The 22,483-nt window shown below is 46.4% G+C and overlaps 3 protein-coding genes, 1 long non-coding RNA gene and 5 other non-coding genes across 11 annotated transcripts; 3 read left to right on the top strand and 6 right to left on the bottom strand.

Moving 5' to 3' along the window:
- The first annotated feature begins 1,028 nt into the window (after positions 1 to 1,028).
- On the top strand, positions 1,029 to 1,393 carry LOC120868871 (60S ribosomal protein L36-like). Its single transcript, XM_040247793.1, has one exon. The coding sequence runs from the start codon at positions 1,052 to 1,054 to the stop codon at positions 1,358 to 1,360; it is 309 nt and encodes a 102-aa protein (XP_040103727.1). The 5' UTR covers positions 1,029 to 1,051; the 3' UTR covers positions 1,361 to 1,393.
- An 8,285-nt stretch (positions 1,394 to 9,678) lies between these two features.
- On the top strand, positions 9,679 to 14,662 carry IDH3B (isocitrate dehydrogenase (NAD(+)) 3 non-catalytic subunit beta). 3 transcript variants are annotated; one of them, XR_005722330.1, is made up of 13 exons: positions 9,679 to 9,782; positions 9,902 to 9,982; positions 10,107 to 10,205; positions 10,298 to 10,418; positions 12,198 to 12,258; positions 12,335 to 12,467; positions 12,572 to 12,705; positions 12,798 to 12,900; positions 12,981 to 13,127; positions 13,353 to 13,447; positions 13,555 to 13,615; positions 14,235 to 14,430; positions 14,526 to 14,656. XR_005722330.1 is itself a non-coding variant. In XM_040247790.1 (12 exons), exons 1-12 carry the CDS (start codon positions 9,747 to 9,749, stop codon positions 14,319 to 14,321), a joined length of 1,158 nt encoding a protein of 385 aa, XP_040103724.1. In that variant the 5' UTR covers positions 9,679 to 9,746; the 3' UTR covers positions 14,322 to 14,656. The 3 variants fall into 3 exon arrangements, 2 of the variants coding, with proteins under 2 accessions (XP_040103724.1, XP_040103725.1); XM_040247790.1 differs by having other exon boundaries at positions 14,235 to 14,656; XM_040247791.1 differs by lacking the exon at positions 14,235 to 14,430 and having other exon boundaries at positions 9,680 to 9,782; positions 14,526 to 14,662.
- Positions 14,654 to 20,013, bottom strand: NOP56 (NOP56 ribonucleoprotein). Its single transcript, XM_040247789.1, has 12 exons — positions 19,938 to 20,013; positions 19,694 to 19,783; positions 19,216 to 19,330; positions 18,444 to 18,605; positions 18,093 to 18,291; positions 17,566 to 17,753; positions 17,333 to 17,484; positions 17,049 to 17,149; positions 16,533 to 16,681; positions 16,191 to 16,312; positions 15,871 to 16,005; positions 14,654 to 15,120 (listed from the first exon to the last, which is right to left on the bottom strand). Exons 1-12 carry the CDS (start codon positions 19,938 to 19,940, stop codon positions 14,746 to 14,748), a joined length of 1,791 nt encoding a protein of 596 aa, XP_040103723.1. The 5' UTR covers positions 19,941 to 20,013; the 3' UTR covers positions 14,654 to 14,745.
- On the bottom strand, positions 16,075 to 16,145 carry LOC120869662. The gene has a single exon (XR_005722626.1). It is a non-coding gene; the product is annotated as a small nucleolar RNA SNORD57 (small nucleolar RNA).
- Positions 16,404 to 16,474, bottom strand: LOC120869663. Its single transcript, XR_005722627.1, has one exon. It is a non-coding gene; the product is annotated as a small nucleolar RNA SNORD56 (small nucleolar RNA).
- On the bottom strand, positions 16,900 to 16,985 carry LOC120869608. Its single transcript, XR_005722578.1, has one exon. It is a non-coding gene; the product is annotated as a small nucleolar RNA SNORD86 (small nucleolar RNA).
- Positions 17,870 to 18,005, bottom strand: LOC120869599. Its single transcript, XR_005722570.1, has one exon. It is a non-coding gene; the product is annotated as a small nucleolar RNA SNORA51 (small nucleolar RNA).
- Positions 18,770 to 18,841, bottom strand: LOC120869611. Its single transcript, XR_005722581.1, has one exon. It is a non-coding gene; the product is annotated as a small nucleolar RNA SNORD110 (small nucleolar RNA).
- On the top strand, positions 19,534 to 20,624 carry LOC120868870. The gene is made up of 2 exons (XR_005722331.1): positions 19,534 to 19,808; positions 20,266 to 20,624. It is a non-coding gene; the product is annotated as an uncharacterized LOC120868870 (long non-coding RNA).
- The last annotated feature ends 1,859 nt before the right edge of the window (positions 20,625 to 22,483 follow it).

The following is a 22,483-nucleotide window of genomic DNA, read 5'->3' as shown; positions in this document are numbered from 1 at the left end:
GACCCACTTCAGATCTAGGGACACATACATACTGAAAGTCAGGCACTGGAAAAAGATATACCATGCAAGTAGAAATCAAAAGAAAGTGGAAGTAGCAATACTAATATCAGATTAAACAGACTTCAAAATAAAGACTGTTACAAAAGACAAGGAAGGACACTACATAATGATCAAAGGATCAATCCAAAAAGATATAACAATTATAAATATATAATATGCACCAACATATGAGCACCTCAATAATAAGGCAAAACTATTACCTATAAAAGAGGAAATAGACAGTATCACAATAATAGTAGGGGACTTTAATATCCTACTCACAACAATGGACAGATCATCTGGACAGAAAATTAATAAGGAAACACTAGCCTTAAATGACACATTGGATGTGATAGACCAATTGATATTTATAGGGCATTCCATCTAAAAACAGCAGAATACACTTTTTTCTCAACTGCACAAGAAACATTCTCCAGAATAGATCACATCTTGGGTCACAAATCAAGCCTTGGTAAATTTAAGAAAATTGAAATTGTATCAAGCATTTTTTCTGACCACAATGCTATGAGATTAGATATCAGTTACAAGGAAAAAAAACTGTAAAAAAAAAACAAACACATGAAGGTTAAAATATATACTTCTTAATAGCCAAGGAATCAGCAAACTAAAATGGACTGGAATGGGTGAATTTAACTCAGATGACCATTATATCTACTACTGTGGGCAGGAATCCCTTAGAAGAAATGGAGTAGCCATCATGGTCAACAAAAGAGTCCGAAATGCAGTACTTGGATGCAATCTCAAAAATGACAGAATGATCTCTGTTCATTTCCAAGGCAAACCATTCAATATCACAGTAATCCAAGCCTATGCCCCAACCAGTAACTCTGAAGAAGCTGAAGTTGAACGGTTCTATAAAGACCTACAAGACCTTCTAGAACTAACACCCAAAAAAAGATGTCCTTTTCATTATAGGGGACTGGAATGCAAAAGCAGGAAGTCAAGAGACACCTGGACCTTTCGCCGCAGCAGCCATTGTAGAACAACAGCCATGGCTCTGCGCTACCCCATGGCTGTGGGCCTCAACAAGAGTCACAAGGTGATCAAGAATGTGGGCAAGCTGAGGCACAGCCGCAGCCGTGGGCTTCTCACCAAACACACCAAGTTCGTGCAGGACATGATCCGGGAGGTGTGTGGCTACGAGCGACGAGCCACGGCGCTGCTCAAGGTCTCCAAGGACAAGCGGGCCCTCAAGTTCATCAAGAAAAGGGTGGGGACACACATCCACATGAAGAGGAAGAGAGAGGAGCTGAGCAACGTCTTGGCTGCCATGAAGAAAGTGGCAGCCAAGAAGGACTGAGCCCTTCCCCTCTGTTCACAATAAATCTTGCCCCCCTCCCCCCCCAAAAAGAGACACTTGGAGTAACAGGCAAATTTGGTCTTGGAGTATGGAATGAAGTAGGGCAAAGGCTAATGGAGTTTTGCCAAGAGAACGCACTGGTCATAGCAAACACCCTCTTCCAACAACACAAGAGAAGACTCTACACATGGACATCACCAGATGGTCAACACTGAAATCAGATTCATTATATTCTTTGCAGCCAAAAATGGAGAAGCTCTATACAGTCAACAAAAACAAGACCAGGAGCTGACTGCGGCTCACATCATGAACTCCTTATTGCCAAATTCAGACTTAAATTGAAGAAAGTGGGGAAAACCACTAGACCATGCAGGTAAGACCTAAATCAAATCCCTTATGATTATACAGTGGAAGTGAGAAATAGATTTAAGGGCCTAGATCTGATAGATAGAGTGCCTGATGAACTATGGACTGAGGTTCGTGACATTGTACAGGAGACAGGGATCAAGACCATCCCCATGGAAAAGAAATGCAAAAAAGCAAAATGGCCGTCTGGGGAGGCCTTACAAATAGCTGTGAAAAGAAGAGAAGTGAAAAGCCAAGGAGGAAAGGAAAGATATAAGCATCTGAATGCAGAGTTCCAAAGCATAGCAAGAAGAGATAAGAAAGCCTTCCTCAGCGATCAGTGCAAAGAAATAGGAAAAGAACAGAATGGGAAAGACTAGAGATCTCTTCAAGAAAATTAGAGATACCAAGGGAACATTTCATGCAAAGATGGGCTCGATAAAGGACAGAAATGGTATGGACCTAACAGAAGCAGAAGATATTAAGAAGAGGTGGCAAGAATACACAGAAGAACTGTACAAAAAAGATCTTCTCGACCAAGATAATCACGATGGTGTGATCACTCACCTAGAGCCAGACATCCTGGAATGTGAAGTCAAGTGGGCCTTAGAAAGCATCACTATGAACAAAGCTAGTGGAGGTGATGGAATTCCAGTTGAGCTATTTCAAATCCTGAAAGATGATGCTGTGAAAGTGCTGCACTCGATATGCCAGCAAATTTGGAAAACTCAGCAGTGGCCACAGGACTGGAAAAGGTCAGTTTTCATTCCAATCCCAAAGAAAGGCAATGCCAAAGAATGCTCAAACTACCACACAATTGCACTCATCTCACACACTAGTAAAGAAATGCCCCAAATTCTCCAAGCCAGGCTTCAGCAGTACGTGAACCGTGAACTTCCAGATAGTTAAGCTGGATTCAGAAAAGGCAGAGGAACCAGAGCTCAAATTGCCAACATCCGCTGGATCATGCAAAAAGCAAGAGAGTTCCAGAAAAACATCTATCTCTGCTTTATTGACTATGCCAAAGCCTTTGACTGTGTGGATCACAATAAACTGTGGACAATTCTGAAAGAGATGGGAATACCAGACCATCTGACCTGTCTCTTGAGGAACCTATATGCAGGTCAGGAAGCAACAGTTAGAACTGGACATGGAACAACAGACTGGTTCCAAATAGGAAAAGGAGTATGTCAAGGCTGTATATTGTCACCCTGCTTATTTAACTTCTATGCAGAGTACATCATGAGAAACGCTGGGCTGGATGAAGCACAAGCTGGAATCAAGATTTCCGGGACAAATATCAATAACCTCAGATATGCAGATGTCACCACCCTTATGGCAGAAAGCGAAGAGGAACTAAAAAGCCTCTTGATGAAAGTGAAAGAGGAGAGTGAAGAAGTTGGCTTAAAGCTCAACATTCAGAAAATGAAGATCATGGCATCTGGTCCCATCACTTCATGGGAAATAGATGGGGAAACAGTGGAAACAGTGTCAGACTTTTTTTTGAGGGGGCTCCAAAATCACTGCAGATGGTGACTGCAGCCATGAAATTAAAAGACATTTACTCCCTGGAAGAAAAATTATGACCAACCTAGATAGCATATTCAAAAGCAGAGACATTACTTTGCCAACAAAGGTCTGTCTAGTCAAGGCGATGGTTTTTCCAGTAGTCATGTATCGATGTGAGAGTTGGACTGTGAAGAAAGCTGAGCACTGAAGAATTGATGCTTTTGAACTGTGGTGTTGGAGAAGACTCTTGAGAGTCCCTTGGACTGCAAGGAGATCCAACCAGTCCATCCTAAAGGAGATCAGTCCTGGGTGTTCTTTGGAAGGACTGATGCTAAAGCTGAAACTCCAGTACTTTGGCCACCTCATGCGAAGAGTTGACTCATTGGAAAAGTCTCTGATGCTGGGAGGGATTGGAGGCAGGACGAGAAGAGGACGACAGAGGATGATATGGCTGGATGGCATCACCGACTCGATGGACGTGAGTTTGAGTGAAGTCCGGGAGTTGGTGATGGACAGGGAGGCCTGGCGTGCTGCGATTCATGGGGTCGCAAAGAGCTGGACATGACAGAGCGACTTAAGTAAACTGAACTGAAAATTATAAAGCTTTTGCACAGCAAAGGAAATTATACACAAGATGAAAAGACAACCCTCAGAATAGGAGAAAATAATAGCAAATGAAACAATGGACAAAGGATTAATCTCCAAAATACATAAGCAGCTCACACAGCTCCATTTCAGATAAACAATCCACTCAGAAAACGGGAAGATGATGGAAACAGACATTTCTCCAAAGAAGACATACAGACGGCCAAAAAACACAGGAAAAGATGCTCAACATTGCTCATTATTAGAGAAATGCAAATCAAAACTACAAAGAAGTACCACATCACATCAGTCAGAATGGCCATCATCAAAAAAACCTACAGACAACAAATACTGGCGAAAATGTGGAGAAAAGGGAAACTTTTTGCATTGTTGGTGGGAATGTAAACTGATACAGCCATTATAGAAAACAGTATTGAGATTCCTTAAAAAACTAGGAATAAATCTATCATATACCCTAGCAATTCCACTATTGGGCATATACCCTGGTGGTGGTTTGGTTGTTTAGTCTCTAAGTCTGACTCTTGCGACTCCAAAGTCTGTAGCCCACAAGCCTCCTCTGTCCAAGGGATTTCCCAGGCAAGAATACTGGAGTGGTTTGCCATTTTCTTCTATAGGGGATATTCCTGTTCCAGGGATTAAACCTGGGTATGGTGCAATGCAGGCAGATTCGTTACCCACTGAGCCACCTTCCATGGACCATAGCGTGCTGCCAGGCTCCTCTGTCTATGGAATTCGCCAAACAAGAATACTAGAATGGGTGGCCATTTCCTCCCCCAGGGGATCTTCCCAACTGAGCTATCGAACCAGGTCTCCTGCATTGTAGGCAGATTCTTTACAGTCTGATCTACTAGGAAAGCCCTTTTCACTTTCTCATATACCTTGCTGCATGCTAAGTCGCTTCAGTTGTGTCTGACTCTTTGCGACCCCATGGACTGTAGCCCGCTAGGCTCTTCTGTCCACGGGATTCTCCAGGCAAGAATACTGGAGTGGGTTGCCCTTTTCTTGTCCAGGGGATCTTCCCAACCCAGGGATCAAACCCACCTCTTTTTACATCTCCTGCATTGGCAGGCAGGTTCTTTACCACAATGTGGGAGTCTCAGGTTTGATCCCTGGCTTGGGAAGATCCCCTGGAGAAGGAAATGGCAACCCACTCCAGTACACTTGCCTGGAAAATCCCATGGATGGAGGAGCCTCCATGGGGTCGCAAAGAGTCAGACACGACTGAGAGACTTCACTTCACTTCTTTACCACAGCACCACCTGGGAAGCTCTGAGAAAACCACAATCCTAAAAATCACATGTACCCCAATGTTCATTGCAGCAATATTTACAACAGCCAAAGCACATGGAAGTAATCTAGATGTCCATCAACTGATGAATGGATAAAGAATATATCCTACATATATACAAAGGAATATTACTGAGCCATAAAAGGAAACAAATTTGAGTCAGTTGTAGTGAGGTAGATGAACCTAGAGCCTTTTATGAAGTGAAGTCTCTCAGTTGTATCCGACTCTTTGCGACCCCATAGACTGCAGCCTGCCAGGTTCCTCTGTCCATGGGATTTTCCAGGCAATAGTACTGGAGTGGATTGCCATTTCCTTCTCCAGGGGATTTTCCCAACCCAGGGCTCGAACCCGGGTCTCCCGCATTGTAGACAGACGCTTTACCGTCTGAGCCACCAGGGAAGTCCACAGAGTGAAATAAATCAGAAAGAGAAAAACAAGTACCATATATAAACACATATACATGGAATCTAGAAAAATGGTACTGGTGAACCTGGTAAAGAATGGAGTTGTGGACTCAGCAGGGGAAGGCGAGAGTGGAATGAATTGAGAAATTAGCATTGACATACATACACTATCATGTGTGAAACAGATAATTAGTGGGAAGTTGCTTTGTAACACAAGGAGCCCAGCCTGGTGCTCTGTGAAGACCTCGGTGGGTGGGATGGGGGGTGGGAGGGGATGTTTCTGTGTGTATATATATATATATATGTATATATATATATATATAATTATGACTGATTTGTGATGTTGTATGGCAGAAACCAACACAACATTGTAAAGTAATTTCCCATCAATTAAAAAAAATTAACAGGAAAAAATAAGTTCTATTTTGGGGGGCTCTTCTCACTGAAATCACCCTTCTTATTCTCTGCTGTCTCTGACCTCTTGGGGTCTCCTGCTTGCCAAGAGCATACTCTAAAACCTGGATCCCAGCCTTTTTCCTGCTTCTGCTGATGACATTATCCTAGGTGACTGTCATGGTGACACATTTACCCATCCAATGTTGTGGGTCTGAGTCCTCCTCTGCTGGAGTCTTTTCAAGATCTCTTCTGGATCCACTCCCATAGTCCCATCTGGTACTTCTTTTTCACTGGCATCTGCTCCATTTCCAAAGCAACTGGTGGAAACACCCTTCTCTCCTTCCATCTTATTTGCTCAGGGAGTTCCACAAGGTCTTCTCTGATTATCTGGGGATCTTTGGTTCCTTTTTTCACCGGTCTATCCATTAGATCTCTTCTGAATGGCTTCACTTCCCTCCTGATCCCATTTTGCCAATACCCTCAATGCTCTTGTACCTCTCTCTGGCAAAATACATCTTTAGATAAACCCAAGTTTGGCTTTCTTCATGAAATCACACATAATCATAACATGATAAATTCATGGTCACCATACCAACAGGGTCCTCAGTATTGCTCATTAATCCCTCTTCATTTCTCTTAGCCCTAGACCTTGAACCGGTCTTACTCACTATTCCTTACTGTACCTCATCTCCTCACACATGTCTGTTCTCCCTGGAACCATGGTCATTCTCATCTCCACAGAATAGTAGCTGCCTTGTCCAGCTTTTCTTTGCCAACTGATACATCCAGTCCCCCAGCTGCTTCAGGTATTGGTCATTAACTGCTCACAACTACCCCTTTCTTTAGGAGGGTTATCGTGGCCAGTGGAGCCTCCAAGAGCCAAAGAGGCCTGGAAGATTAGGCAATGTAGGGCTGAAGCAGCTATTAAGCCTTGCTTCAAACTGGGACAACCCTGAGACATCATTCCTGCTCCAGGGCTCCCTAGAATAAGCTAAGGTAGACTCCAGCTGAGGTTATATCTTGCTGAGCTCCATCTCTTGTCTTCTTCTTAGGAAAGGATTCTAAATACATAAACTAAAACAAATAGGATTATAAATAAAACTCATTTATGTTAATAATAATATTAATGCAACCTTTTAATATAGTGCTATGCATGATGCTTTATTCATGCATTAAATAACAAAATCTCACATTAGGTCTGCTGCTGCTGCTACTGCTAATTCGCTTCAGTCGTGTCCAACTGTGCGACCCCATAGACTGCAGCCCACCAGGCTCCGCCATCCCTGGGATTTTCCAGGCAAGAACACTGGAGTGGGTTGTCATTTCCTTCTCCAATGCATCAAAGTGAAAAGTGAAAGTGAAGTCACTCAGTCGTGTCCGACCCTTCTCGACCCCATGGACTGCAGCCTACCAGGTTCCTCCATCCATGGGGTTTTCCAGGCAAGAGTACTGGAGTGGGTTGCCATTGCCTTCTCTGCACATTAGGTCAAATAATATTAAAGTAGTGGTCAGAGTAAATAATATTTCAAGGTAACTGTGACAAATGAAATGCAGCATGAATTATAATTCCTATTAGTGATAAAATCAAGGGTACTACAAATAGCACTATACTATCACTTTACATTCATTTAAAAAATACATTTATTTATTTGGCTGAGCCAGGTCTTAGTTGTGGCATGCAGGATCTTTCTCTAGTTGTGGTGCTTGGACTCTGGAGAGTGCAGGTTCAGTAGTTGTGGTGGTGGGCTTAGTTCCTCTGCGCATGTGAGATCTTAGTTTTCCAACCAGTGATCAAATCCATGTCCTCTGAATTGCAAGGCAGAGTCTTACCACTGGACCACCAGGGCAGTCCCTCACTTTACATTCGTAATGATAGGAAACACTAAGTTTCAGTTAAAGGTCATTGAGAATAAAGAAGGGATTTTTTAAAAAAAATTTTCCCCATCCAGGTTCATGGTATTGATTTCTACTGATGGATACCTGGAGCTCTGGTTAGGACACCTGAACTGGAGTATCTATAGGCCTAGGAAAGTGACATTCAAATCATCCAGCATCACACTGAACACTAATATATGCTTCATAACAACTCAAAGGAACAAGATGGTTTAACTTCTCTCACTTGTCCAAGAGTCTGGTTAGGGAACTATTCAAGGGTCCAGACTGAACTTCCCTAGTCTCAGGTAGTATCAGTAAGAGATGCCTTAATAAGAACTCGAAGTCCAGGAGAGCTCACCAAACTCACCAGAATACAATGACCTGGAACAGTGATGATCACATTTCCTTGGCCTGAGTCACTTGGTACTATTCATCAATTCCTTTCACTCTTTTGACAGCCACACAGCTTGATCTCATGAGCAGATGTTGTTTGTCAGACTGGGCTCAGATTTGTGCAGAATTTAGGTATGGAAATAATGTAGTTGCCCTCAAGGAAATTAATATTTTCTGGGATGAAAATTAGATTATCAGAGATTAGACTAAGATGGCACATCTCCTTTCCCGCCCTCAATTTCCTAAAGTAACGGAAAACATAGCTTTGAGAAATTGTAAATCTCCCACTTTTTCTCTACTAGAAAGAGCAATGTTTGGAAGAAAAAAAAATGGTGGCAAATGGCAAGAGCAGTGTGTAACTTGATACTAGGGAGTCTATGAAGGCAAGATGGTCCTGTTCTCTGGTTTTGATTCTGCAGATGGAGGAGTTTGTCACATTAACATTGATAATTATATTATCAATTATAATATCAATTAGCTGTGTTATTAACAGCCTTTTATTGACACAGAACTTTTCATGTGTTCAAGTTTCTTACACATTTATTTTCTAATTTAAATCTTTTCACCTCACAACAGTAGAGAATGCCCTGCCTAAAGGAATGCTAAGAAGAGGCACAAAGCCTGTTCTTGGTCCCCAAGATTGGAACCCCTGCATTCTTTCCCTTGGACTGGGAGAACGCCTTGCACGTTTTTGGAAGGATTAGGTACATAAATCACAGACAACCTAGTTAGTGGTTCTTAAATTTGTGTGTATCATCTGAAGGAGCCTGTTGAATATGCTTTCTGGGGACCCAATCCTGAGATTTGGATTCAGCAAGTCTGGAGTGACTGTAAGCCTGCATTTTTAACAAGTGCTCCATGTCCACTTGGGTCAGGTGCTTTAGGCATGTGACTGAAATTTAGAAAATCGGTCTGAATTTTCCTTTTAGGGTCACGCTAGGTTGAGATAATTTGTCTCTAATTACTAACCTGCTCAGGGGAGTTCAATCCTGGGCCACACTATTAGAAAACAAAGGTCAGAGCAAAGAATAAGATCACCTAGGAAAAAACAACGAGGAAACTTGATTAATACAGATTAATAACCGCGCAGGCTCGGAGACTGAAGAAGCCAGGCGCACACACACCTTCTTCTATGCATTGTGTGGTGTTCATTAACGACTTCAGTGTCGGACACACGACTGTTCAGTGAGAATTGATGAAAAGAATAACAAATACGAGGACACAAAAACATATAAGACATATTCTCCAGTATTGTTTTTCAACTTGCTATTAAACTTAGGTCCCCGTTTGATAGAAATGAAACCTCATATTCGCCTTTAATGTTATTTTCAAGTTTCAACATAAATACGGTGACTGAAAGTAAAGCAATAGACAAAGCAGCTCTCTGCCGCATCAGGAGGTACCGGAAGAGGTGAGCCCAAGAGGATGCCAGCGGAGGAAAACCACCGGGTTAGCTGTTTTGGTTGGAGGAAATAAGGGGTACCGCCCAACATCCCTGCCGGGCCGGAAATAGGGGCCCCGGGCCGCTCCAGTTTCCGGCGTCACTTCTCCGCGACTTCCTGCAGATGACATGGCTGCCCTCAGCCGTGTCCGCTGGCTGACCCGAGTGAGGCCCGGGACACCCAAGGGCAGGCGGGAGGGCGGGGGGTTTGTACCGGGCTCACAGAAGTACTCGGGGCCTGAGGCGCCCAGGTCCGACTTAAAAGGCTTGTGTATCTGTTGCAGGCACTCGTCGCCGCTCCGAATCCCGGAGCATGGAGGAGCCTGTGTACCTCAACCGCGGCGCAAGCCTCCTCGCGGACCCAGGTAAGCGCAGGCCCGGCTCCGGTCTCGCCCAGGCCCCTGACATCTCTCTCCTGGCCATGCCCTCCACCCCGCCCCGGAACCCCTTTCCTCGCCCCAGCTCTAGCTCTGCTGCCCCTGCTCGCAGGGCGAGGACGTCAGGGTGGAGGGCGCCTTTCCCGTGACTATGCTGCCAGGAGACGGCGTGGGGCCTGAGCTGATGCACGCTGTCAAGGAGGTGTTCAAGGTTAGTGGCCTGGGGCGTGACAGGGACGATTGCTCGAGTCGGAAAGGACTTACTCAGTTCTGATCCTGCGATGTTTGGCACTGTTCTTGAAGGCTGCCTCTGTCCCAGTGGAGTTCCAGGAGCATCACCTGAGCGAGGTGCAGAATATGGCATCTGAGGAGAAGCTGGAGCAGGTGCTGAGTTCCATGAAGGAGAACAAAGTGGCCATCATTGGTATGTGTGCCGAATAAATGCTCATTAAGCTTCCCTCAGCACACGCCGACACATTAACTCTTCTGAGTTCTCACCACTGATTGGTAACCATCAGTGGGAACCCAGTTGGAAACCCAGGAGGTAAGGGATCATGTGCCTCATGCTCTATGCAGGAAGGCTTTATGAATTTGTAGTCTGTCGTGGGGCTCCGTCGGGGGTCATCGTGCTCAGTCCCGTCAGACTCTGCTTGGACTGTAGGTCGCCAGGCTCTTCTGTCCATGGAATTTTCCAGGCAAGAATACTGAAGTGGGTTGCCATTTCCTTCTCTAGGGAATTGGTCATCAAGTCTTGTTAATTGTGTCTCAGAAATGCCATTTCTAGCTGCTTCTTTTCTGTCTTTCCTTCTGCTTTCCTACTGTAACTGCCTCATTAGACTTTTTGGCGTTCAGTTCTGCCCCTGCAGTCCATCCTTTACAGCTCTTCTCTTGGAAAGACCACCATGACTTTGCCAGTCCCAGCCGTAGGGTAGGAAAGTAAGTTCGTTATGAGTTTTTCTGCCTTTGTTTATGCAACATGTGTTCTGTTCTTTGGTCACTCCAGATTGTGTTAGTTTCCAGATAATGTATACTGTCTTGACTTCATCTGTTCCTTCTGCCCACAGTGTTCTCCTTTTGGCTCCTTTTGGTTCCTCCTGTCAGAATCTTCCTTACTCACTGTATTAGTTTCTGAATGCTGCCACACATTACTATAAACTTGGTGGCTTAAAATAATAGAAATTTTATTCTTTCCAGTTCTGGAGGCAGAATCCCAAAATTAAGGTGTTGGCAGAGCTTCATCTAAAGACTCGAGGGGAATCTTCCCTAGCCTCTTCCAGCTTCTCTGGTGGCTCCTGGGAGCTACTGGCATTCCTCAGTGTTTCTTGACTTGTAGATGTGTCACTTCAGTCTCTGCCTCTGTCTTGATATGGTTTTCTCCACTCTGTGTCTGTGTATCTGTTTCTCCTTCTTTTCTTGTATAAGGACTTGTTACTGGGTTTAGAACCTACAAAGATCCAGTGGGAATCCATCTCAAGATCCTTTACTTACTATCTCTGTAGACACTGTCTTAACAAATAAGGTCACATTTACAGGTTCTGGGGGTTAAAACATGGACCTATCATTTTGGGGATCACTATTCAACCTGGTACACTCACGCAAACTAAGGTCTGGCTGAAGTGCCAGATGTTCTGTGATACTTCCTGGTATTGCCAGATCCCTCTGTACATCCCTTTCTTCTCTGTGCTCCTGTGCACGTTGGTAATACCTCTCCCATGGTATTTATCATGTCCTTCCTATTAACTTTCTTCTCCCAGTGCATTGTTTGCCCCTTGAAGACAGGAGTTTGTGTTGTTATTTGGTTGGTATTCGTAGTGCCTGGCACATGATATGTGTTGGCTGAAAAGATGTCACATATGTACACACAGAAACGTCAAGAAGGGTCACAGATCTAAGTTGTTTCTCAACCTATTTAATCCAGGCCCTTTGAGAACATGAGAAAATTTTTTTCTGTTCTCTTAGGTCATTTTGAAGTTTCAGCATACATCTGGTGACTAGAAATGAAACAGTGGACACAATGTTTCTGGTTTAAACTACATTATTCTCCTTTGCCCCTTGCCTCCAGAGACATTTAAGGGTCACTTATTTGGGAGTGTGAGGTGGGAGTCTGGGTTGCATTATGTCACCGAGGGGACACCACTCCAGGTTTCCTTGAACTTGACCTGTGCTTGATTCTCTCCTCCCAATCTCTACTTTGTTTATGCAGGAAAGATCCACACCCCAATGGAATATAAAGGGGAGCTAGCGTCCTATGATATGAGGCTGAGGTAGGTGATGGGAGGCTATTGGTGAGTGGGGCACCGGGCACCAGGCACAGCGTTTATGGCTCTGCCCTATCCCCAGGCGGAAGTTGGACTTGTTTGCCAATGTAGTCCACGTGAAGTCACTTCCTGGGTACAAGACTCGGCACAACAATCTAGATTTGGTGATTATTCGAGAGCAGACAGAAGGGGAGTACAGTTCTCTGGAACACGAGGTGAGGTCCTAGCAACTGTGGGGAGCAGGTGTGAAGAGGGGAGAGAGGCCTAGCTCCTTCTTCGCTTCTTTCCAGTGTCACCCAGCTGCTTCTCTCTTATGCAGAGTGCGAGGGGTGTGATTGAGTGCTTGAAGATTGTCACTCGAACCAAATCACAGCGGATTGCAAAGTTCGCCTTTGACTATGCCACTAAGAAGGGGCGGGGCAAGGTCACGGCTGTCCACAAGGCCAATATCATGTGAGGGACATAACTTTGCATGGGGTAGGGTCCTGGGAAGGTAGCCCCCAGCACTCTCCCAGCTGAATCTGTTCCCTTTGGCCCATGAACAGGAAACTGGGGGATGGGTTGTTCCTGCAGTGCTGTGAGGAAGTTGCTGAACTGTATCCCAAGATCAAGTTTGAGAAGATGATCATAGACAACTGCTGCATGCAGGTAAGGCACTCCCAGTGTCTCTGTTCTCAGTGAGAAGCAAGGTAAGGGCTTGGATTCATGTCTTTTCTCCATGCCCCCAGCTGGTGCAGAATCCTTACCAGTTTGATGTGCTGGTGATGCCCAATCTCTATGGGAACATTATTGACAATCTGGCTGCCGGCCTGGTTGGGGGAGCTGGTGTGGTCCCTGGTGAGAGCTACAGTGCAGAGTACGCAGTGTTTGAGACGGTGAGTGAGGGACCTCCTCCCTCAGCCCACTTGTGTGTGCCCTTCATCTGACTGCATATCCCCGACAGCTCTCCTCCAGTGCATCCCCGTGGCCTGCTCTTGTCCCCCCAACCCTTGCATCTTCTCAGTGTTCCTGGCCTGACCTCTCATGTAATACCCTTCCCTGACCTCAGATTCTGCAGAATGTCTGCTGCTAGTGACTCTGGCCTGCTCATCTCTCCACAGGGTGCCCGGCATCCATTTGCCCAGGCAGTGGGCAGGAATATAGCCAACCCCACAGCCATGCTGCTGTCAGCTTCCAACATGTTGCGGCATCTCAAGTAGGTCACTGCCAGGCTAGGATGGTGGCTGGGTGGTTTGGGGAGCATGGGTGGGGGAAATCAGGAAGATGACATGGGGGTAATTTAGTTTCTGTCCACATTGGCAGTCTTGAGCATCACTCCAACATGATTGCAGAGGCAGTGAAGAAGGTGATTAAAGTTGGCAAGGTGAGTTTAGAAAGGCTGTGGGATTTAGGGTCTTGGCACTAATTTCTGGGAACCTGAGTTGGGGCCTCCTTTCCCTCCAGGTCCCCAGAGCCTCTGCTCTTCCCCAAATCCTGTCAGGGCTGTTCATTTCTCTTCTCTTCGCTGTCTCATTCTCTTGATCATCTTTGCCTCCTAGTTTCCCATCTGCTATTTCCTCTTCCATCCACTGGCAGATCTTGTAGCTTCCTATCTAGCATGGGGGGAGATGGAGGAGCAGAGGGAGATAGCTGACAGGATGAGGCACCACTTTCTCCACACCTGGAAGCCTATCCTTATCTGCCACTCCCTTGCAGTTAGGTATCTTCCTTCCGTCTGACTTGCATTTCCCATCTCACTCATGCTGAGCTTAACCTGCTGAGGCTGCAGCAGAGCAGGAACAGTGGCTCTGGCCCTCAGAAGACAGAACACAGGTTTGTGCTTTTCCAAACCTGGCTGCCGCCTTGCATCTCTGCTGCATCGCATCTTGTTTTCCTGGCCTTGTCACCCTCTTTGGATTCCATTTCCATCACACTGCCCTGCCCCTCACCTTCATGGGCTCTCTTCTCTTCTTCACCACGGTTATTGCCGGTGGTGGCTGTAGGTACGGACTCGAGACATGGGCGGCTACAGCACCACAACCGACTTCATCAAGTCTGTCATCGGCCACCTGCACCCCTATGGGGGCTAGAGCCCTTTATTCCCTCCAACCTCACAAGGACCATACACCTCCCTTCAGTACTGTGGACCAGAGAAGAGCCCTATACCTCTAGACCATAAACCTTCTGGGCAGAGCCTAGGTTGTCGGGAGCTGGCTTCCTTAGGGAACAGTTAGGTGGTGGGGGGTTAGGGATGGGGCCCAGGCCACAGAGATGATAACAATTCTCCCCTACAGGTTCGAACTTCTGACATGGGTGGTTATGCCACCTGCCAAGACTTCACTGAGGCTGTCATTGGTGCCCTGTCCAACCCATAGGTCCCACCCACACCCATGTTAAGGTATCCAATAAAACATGGTATGACTCTTGTGAATTTGTTTTTATTTTTATTGGGCTTTAGGGGATGGGATGGGGAATGCCTCTGTTAAGTTATGCCCCACTAGGAAGATGTCCATTCTAACTTTCCTGAGATAGCTTTCGGAGCTTCTTCTTTTTCTTGGAGCCGCTGCTCTTGCTGGCAGCAGCCTCTTCAGGTCCACTGCTGAGTGGCTCCTCCTTGGAAGACAATTTCCGCTTTTTCTTGGGGACCCTTTTGTTTTCTGACCCATCAGGGTCAGTAGCTGGTTCCTCTTTGGGAAAAGATTTCTTCCTCTTGGGAAGACTTCCAGTACCAGCTGTCTCTTCAAGATCACTACTAACTAGCTCTTCCTTGGAAAAAGATTTCTTTTTCTTGGGTTTGGAAAAAGAGACAGATGGGTCTTCCACTCCATTCTCCTGAAGAGCCTCCTGGGGCTTTTGCTTTTTCTTCTTTTTGGGTTTTTCACTTGTCTCCTGATGGCAGAAAGGGGAAAATGGGCATGAAGTAGTGTCATCTGTTTTATGTACACATACTCGTGTTAGAAGTCCAGCTGTTAAGTACTCAGGGAACAAAGACTAGTGAAAATGGCATTAAAACTGCCCAGTGTTTCTGGGATGATTTTTAATGGAATGGCTCTAGCTTTGGAAATCCATGTCAAATCAAAGGTAACCCGTCCTGCCCCCCATCACTTAAATGGTAGAACACACAATTATCCTTAGGGAATTTACAGAAAAACCTCACCATGCTGGTCACAAAAAAGAATCATGATGCCAAGTTCCAGAGGGGACCCTGAGACACCGGCACTGCTGACAATCCTAGGGAGACTGATTCGACCATAGCAGCACATTGGAGCCCTCCCTGTTCCTCGTTCCCAGTATGAGATGCTGTCATCTCTAGATATATCTGAGAACAAGCAGAGCAGTCTGCACTACCCTGGTTAAGAACTCCTGGAAGGCAGCAGAGGCAGAACACACTTGCCCAGGGAATGAATAGGTGTTGCTACAAACCAGCTCTCTGGGCTCTTGAATATTCAAGTTCTCTCAGCACCTATCTCCTTCCTATAGAATCAAGAGGTAGATTTCGAGACTTTCAAGTCTTTATTTCAATCTAAAAGCATGTACTCTAGACCCTGACTTGAGATGCTATATTCTCTGTTCTGCTGCTTTCTGTCCTACAACCTAAGATCTTTACCTAGGGCTGAGGGCTGACAGTTTACTACTGACCTCACACTCCTCCGGGGCACTGCTATTTTCTGAAGAAGCCAGGGCAATTGCAGCCAGCCTTTTCTTTTCCTTCTTCAAGCGTTTCTTCTCCTGTTTCTCGAGCTTCCTAGTGATCTCAGCAGCCGCTTCCTCTGCCTGGCCAAAGAAAGATGCTGAAAAAGCTTGAAGACTTCTGGTTCCCCAGGTCTCTCTCATGGTTTTGTTGGATCAGGCTCATTAAATCAGTTTTTTGCCTCCACTCTACATGGTCAGGTTAAGACAGTTCATCACTTCCAACAGCCAGCTCTTATTCTACTCCACCCGACCTGACCCAAACTGACCTGAACCATTGCCTCCTTCATGACATCCAGATTCTTTCGGGGAATCTCTCCAGTCTCATAGAAGGACAGCCGCTCCTCAACTTGTTCTCGAAGCTTCTCCCCAAAAACACTGGTGGGCACCTCTGGATGTGTTTATATAAGTAAACAAAGCACATCAGCCCCTAGAAGGACAAACTATTAGTTCAACCTCCAGTATTCCCTCTACCCTCAGCTTTACTCAGACCCAAAGTATCAACACTCACTAGGTGAACTGCTGTTGACGAAAAATACTGCCATCATTGTAGAAGCTGTTAGGGTAGTCAGCCTCCCCACCCTCCCAACTGCCCACTCCCCCACTCATACCAGAGAAGCAATCGATTCGTGAGGCAATACTGCATTTGTTTGCCAGGTATCGGGAGATGCGACCTTTGTTCTTGGCAGCTGCTCGACCAATGAAGGTAGAGTGGAAAATGAGTCCATACTTTGGGGTGTTACCCCTTGTCTTCAAGGCTCTGGGAGAAGAATATTCAGCAGAGACTTTTAAGATCAGAAATTTCAACAGTGTTAGCTAAGGCAGTGCCTCCCTTCCCTTTCCCCGCAGTTTCCAGAGTGAGCCTCAGGCCAGGTTGGGTTTCTACCCCACCTCATGCCAACCCACCGCTCCCAGAGGCAGAGGGAAGGCATCCAATGTCGCTGACCTGGAAACTTGGTCCCTTTGCTGGGCCCAGGGAATCACTCAGACACCAGGACTGGCCATCACCCCCATAGCAGAGGCCTGTATAGGTCAGGGAGCCCTGGTCAACCATCACTGTGATCCCCAAACAAGCAAGTGGGCACCAGAAGTGGCACCTGAGTGTGAGCAGGTGCCCTCACTGGTACCTGAACAGGGCCTTTTCAGCCCCAAGGATCTGCACTGTGGATGCTGGATACTTGGCCAGATTGGTGAGACTGCCAGCGTGAGCAATGAGACGTGCACCTACCTAGAGAAAGAGTTAAAGAGTCAAAGAAGCTGGAATTGCCAATGTACCAATTGCATAACTTGCTTCAACCTCCTCCCCATCAAGTTCAACCAGGGAAGATATGATAGGTCATGAAATACAACAACAATATGATGAATATACATGGTAATCCCATAACCCATCTTTTGGTTTCCCATGACGCACCGCTTCCCCAATTAGGGCAGACAGGCTGGGGGCTACTTGGCTCATCTTGGATCGCAGGTAAGTGTGTAGACTTTGGCGGTACTCTGACAAAGACACCACACGACTGGAGAAGCTCTCGATGTTTATCAAGTCAATGGCTGATATGTCCATGCCTAAAGAACATCAAGTGTGAATGCAGAAGCCCAATATTTAGAGCTCCATACCTTATTTTCACTGCTAGGCTCTGTACTGACCCATGGAAGACCGCGAGGCATCCAAAATAGCCTTAGCCTTGGCTGCATCCATTGTCAGCTCCTCCAGCTTCTCCAACTTTTCTTCATTAAGCTCCTTCCGGTTTCCAATGAACTGAGCAAGGCGGCAGTACGTAGCATTGTCATTGATGATCTTTACCAGCTCAGGAAAGTGATACCCATACCACTCCCTGCAAAGAACACAATCACTCCCTTGCCCAGCTGCCATGCCTCAAAGCTACACTCAGCCCTCTCCACATCTACTTTATGCCTGGAGGAAACTGGAACAAATCAGATCCAAAAACCTCCATGTCTCCCCATTCACAATACAGACCAGGTAAAGGGCCTTCCTGGGCTGAGGTGTATATGGGGTGGGTTTACTCTGCCTCCTCTTTCTATACAGTCAGTGTAAGAACACAGCCTGTGGTAAGCATCAGGAGGTCCAGCTCTACCAGTCCTGATTTCAGGATTCAAAATTAGCTAACCCACAGACCCAAGACCTTGTTTCTCAGGTCACCCCTGCACTTTACCTGACACGCATGGAGAAGGTATTGATATCCTTATCCAGCTGGTCCAGGAGGCTAATGGACTGGATAATCATATTGTCCACCCGATTCACATTAAATTTAACTTTGGCACGAGAATAGCTGTGTCCCAGCCCCAGTTGCGCTTTACAAGCAGACAAATCGGTCAGACCTTTCACCAGGTTGTGGAAGTGCAGACGAACTCCTAGAAGAGGGTGACACTGAGTAAGGAAAGGCTCTGAGCTAGTTCCTGCATGCACAGGCACCAGACAAGCAGGAGGGCTTCTAAAAAGCAACCTGCTAGGTTTCCAGAACCACCCCGCCCCCCACCAGCTCCAGATTTCAAAACTGTCTCACCTCGAAGGATCTCGGCTATGACACCTCCAGTCTGGCAGTTGTACCCTAACTCCTCTTGTATAGCCGCACCTATCTTGGGGTCCCCAACCCCCAGAAGTACTTTCTTCTTTTTGGGTGGCAGGTGAGTCTCCAAGAGCAGGCGGAGGTCCTCATGAACAACACCTCAAGGCAAAGAACAGAGCTCCCACTAACATGCTGAAGGATGTTTAAATCGTAAAAAGGGATCTTGTCACCTCAACTGCTGATCAGTGAGACTGATCTTACACTGGTCTTGCAGAGCATGCTAAGATGGCCTGTGCCTAGAGCCCTCCTCTTACTCAGAGGCTTTGCTCAGAGACATGGAGACATCAGTGATTACACTCACTCAGGGGATTGACAGACTCAAGTCATCACTGCAAAGCCAGCATCAACCATAGGAGAACAGAACTCAGTCCCCATAACCTAAGTGTAAAATATATTACTGGAAGCTTGAAACACACCCTGGAGCGCAATGGATGTATTTAGTACCAGATCTGCCTTCTGGGACTAAAACTTTCTCCAGGCTTTTGGCATCAAAATTGCCCTTTGCAATCAACTGAACAAACTAGCAGAGAACCACATTTGATTGGATCTACCATTATACCAGCCCCTCAACCCCAGCCTGATTTCACTTAAAAATCATTGCTACAGTGCCTACAAGAAATAAAGCGTACATCCTAGGTTGTTAAAGGGTTAACAGTAGCAAGAACTACATCTCCGCTCATCTCTCTACAATATTTAGTGGCCAACTCACCTTCAGACACAGCGTTGGCATTTTCCAAGGCAACTTGGGACGAGGAAAAGGGACAAAAGGCCACAAGACGAACGATGTTGTGGAATTTGCCCAGGTTCAGCACGCACTCCTCCACCTGGGGGAGAAAGATGAGTGATTTTCTTCCCTCCCTCTTGCCTCTAGGGCGCTGTAAAGCAGCAGTAGCTCTTGGACCTGACAGCACTTTTAGGACCAACCGAACACTAAAAATGCACAGATCATGGGTCCTAAATCTCGGTTCCGCTTCATCGGTACGGGGTGGAATCTGGGAAGCTTACTTTTTAATGCTTCTAACGCAATTCTAATCACGAATGCAAGTAAAGACCAGCTACTTTGGAACTGTCAGGCCCAGCGCACCTCCCAACGCGCGGCCGGCCACGTGGGAGCGCGCGGTGCACGCTGGGGCCCGCGCGGCCCGAGGGGCTGCGGAGCCGCTGGCTAGCCCACCATGTCCACCCACCTGCGGCAGCAGAAGGCTGATCTCCTCCACCTCCTTCAGCGCCAGAAGCGCGTAGCCGACCGCGTGCTCGAAAAGCACGTGCAGCAGCACCTGAAAAGGGAGCCGAGACACCAGAGTAAGCGCTTATCTCACGTTTGCCCAGCCCCGTCCCCGGGGAAGGCCCTGGTCCCGGCCCACGCTCCAGCCCAAACCCAGGCCTAAACCACGGCCTCCACCTCGCCCGCAACCTACAACCACTCCTCACCATGGCGCTCGCTCCCGGTCCGGCTCGCACTGCGGCGAGCGCGCTCTGGCGCGCGGAACCAGGCTCCGGAGGCCACGCCCCCGCCTCGTCGGCCAATCAGAGGCCGGGGACGGTACCATCCCTCTGCTCGGGAGGGGTCGCCCGGGGTGGTACGGCCCGCAGGCAGGGAGAGGGGCGCGAGCGCCGTCAAGTCGGCCTTTTCCGGACTCTGCTGCGGCGTGGTTGCTTGGTACGCGCCGGCCGGAACGGGCCCTGCAGGCTGCAAAATGGTTTGGAAAGGCGCGCTTTTCTGGTTCATTCACTCTTGTTTTCATCCTGTAAATTACAGGCAGCAGAGCTTGGTGGGATCCGGGCTGGAGGCCCCCGCACTGATCGCGGCCACACTTCAGGGCAGAAACTGTTGCGGAGCCCAGTCTCCGCAGCGCTAGGCATCTCAGGACCTAGGCCCCGCCCCACGCCCCCAGGATACCAGGACCCCCTGTGTCCCCACCCAGCGATAGGGGTCTTACCCTCTCCCGGGCCAGGGTTCTGCGCTGGCTTTCCTCGTCACTGGGGCGAAGCTGGGCCTGAGGCGCTGGCGCGGACTTTGAAGTGATTCCCATTGGCTGACTTCGTGCTTTTCAGTTATATTTTATTTTTAAAAATAAGGGCTTCAGGCGCTAAAGTAGGAAAGAAAGATGATTCCCATCTTTTTCCGGTTCGGTGTATCGTTCCCTGCTTCGGCAGAGCCTTCCTTTTGCGGGACCACGTGTCATTCGCCCTCGTGCACTGCCCAACTTCTTGCTGCTAAGTCACTTCAGTCATGTCCGACTCTGTGCGACCCCATAGACGGCAGCCCACCAAGCTCCCCGGTCCCTGGGATTCTCCAGGGAAGAACACTGGAGTGGGTTGCCATTTCCTTCTCCAAGGCATGAAAGTGAAGTCGCTCAGTCGTGTCTGACTCTTCGAGACCCCATGGACTGTGGCCTACCAGGCTCCTCTGTCCATGGGATTTTCCAGGCGAGAGTACTGGAGTAGGGTGCCATTGCCTTCTCTGCCCAACTTCTTAGTACCCTGTTAGTTCCAAGTGAACGGGAGTTGCTGTCGTGTCCTCTGGGCAGCTTTAAGGCACTCAGGAGACTGTTTCGAAATTATTGATACTTTTGTTTTAATAATGTCTGAGTGACAAGTCCAAAACCTGGTTACCCAAAAATGGTATATATATGTTGGTAAATTTAAAAATAAATCATCTTAAGGGGATATTTATAAATGCACGACTAGTGTGCATTTATAAATTCAAGGTATTTTCTTAAGCAGTTCAGTTATTTGACAGGATTCAAGTACTGAGCTCTTAAAATCTAGTAGATTAAATTTTAATCATAAATCTTAAAATATCATAGTCTTAATATTGCTTACATATGTGCTTACATTTTGTTGCCTGCCTGTATCCACTTACAATCATGAGTTCAGACTCCACCTCATGTTTTTTAAACGGAATTGGATCAGTTACTCCATCTCATGTTTTAAAATGGAATTGCAAAATTAATCTGTTACATGAGAATGTTAAAGCATTATAAATGCCAAATTAAATAGAAGTTTCTAAAATGTATTGGAAAATATTAATGCTATGACTGATTTACTTGATTACTTCTGTACTTAATCCTAAATATTCCTGGGGTTACAGGTGCTTGTCTACTAAAGTAGGGAATTTCAGAGGAGAGGTTGGAATCCATTAATCGGTTTGCAGAATTAATTTAGACAGTCTTGGCCAGCATTAAAAAAGTAGGATGAAAAAATAAGGAAATAATAGTCCATCACATAGAGTAAGGAGTATTGATTTGTAAAATTTTTGTTTTAAACAAATATATACATATATATACACCATATATATGTTATGTATATGCGCATTTCTGTGGATTATGTACTAAAAGCCTGAGAGTCATTGAGCTGAAAGTTTACTTCATGGCTTTAGATAGATTTGAGTCCTCTGGTTATAAAGGAACTGTGTTAAAGCAGTTTGTTAACTTAGAGGGGTAGCTGAAGAAAAGTGCACTTCAACTAGTGAGGTAGAAAAGCTTATAATTAGGTAAGTGAAAGTGAAAGTTAAGTAGCTCAGTCTGCTGACTCTTTGCGACCCTGTGGACTGTAGCCTACCAGGCTCCTCCATCCATGGGATTCTCCAGGCAAGAATACTGGAGTGGGTTGCCATTTCCTTCTCCAGGGGAGCTTCCCAACCCAGATATCGAACCCAGGTCTCCCACATTGCAGGCAGATGCTTTAACCTCTGACCCACCAGGGAAGCCCATAATTAGATAAGCTTAGGAAAGTTGGGTGATTAACTTAAGGTGTTGTAAGCAGCAGAGCTCAGATCTGAACCCAGGTTTGCTGACTCTGATTCATATTTAGTGCTGCTTAAAACAAACATTTTACTGAACATAGGCCAGGTGTGACACAGGTGTGGTACCTGGCATGTAGTAGGAACTCAGCGAATATTAGTGGACTTTTTTTTTTAATCCCCTTTATCAGTGAATAGTGATAATTTCATTTTACCTATTCTCAGTTGAGTC

This window comes from Oryx dammah, unplaced genomic scaffold, assembly GCF_014754425.2.
Source record: "Oryx dammah isolate SB20612 unplaced genomic scaffold, SCBI_Odam_1.1 HiC_scaffold_10, whole genome shotgun sequence".
Taxonomy (NCBI): Eukaryota; Metazoa; Chordata; class Mammalia; order Artiodactyla; family Bovidae; genus Oryx; species Oryx dammah.
This window is presented reverse-complemented; position numbering and strand designations above follow the sequence as displayed.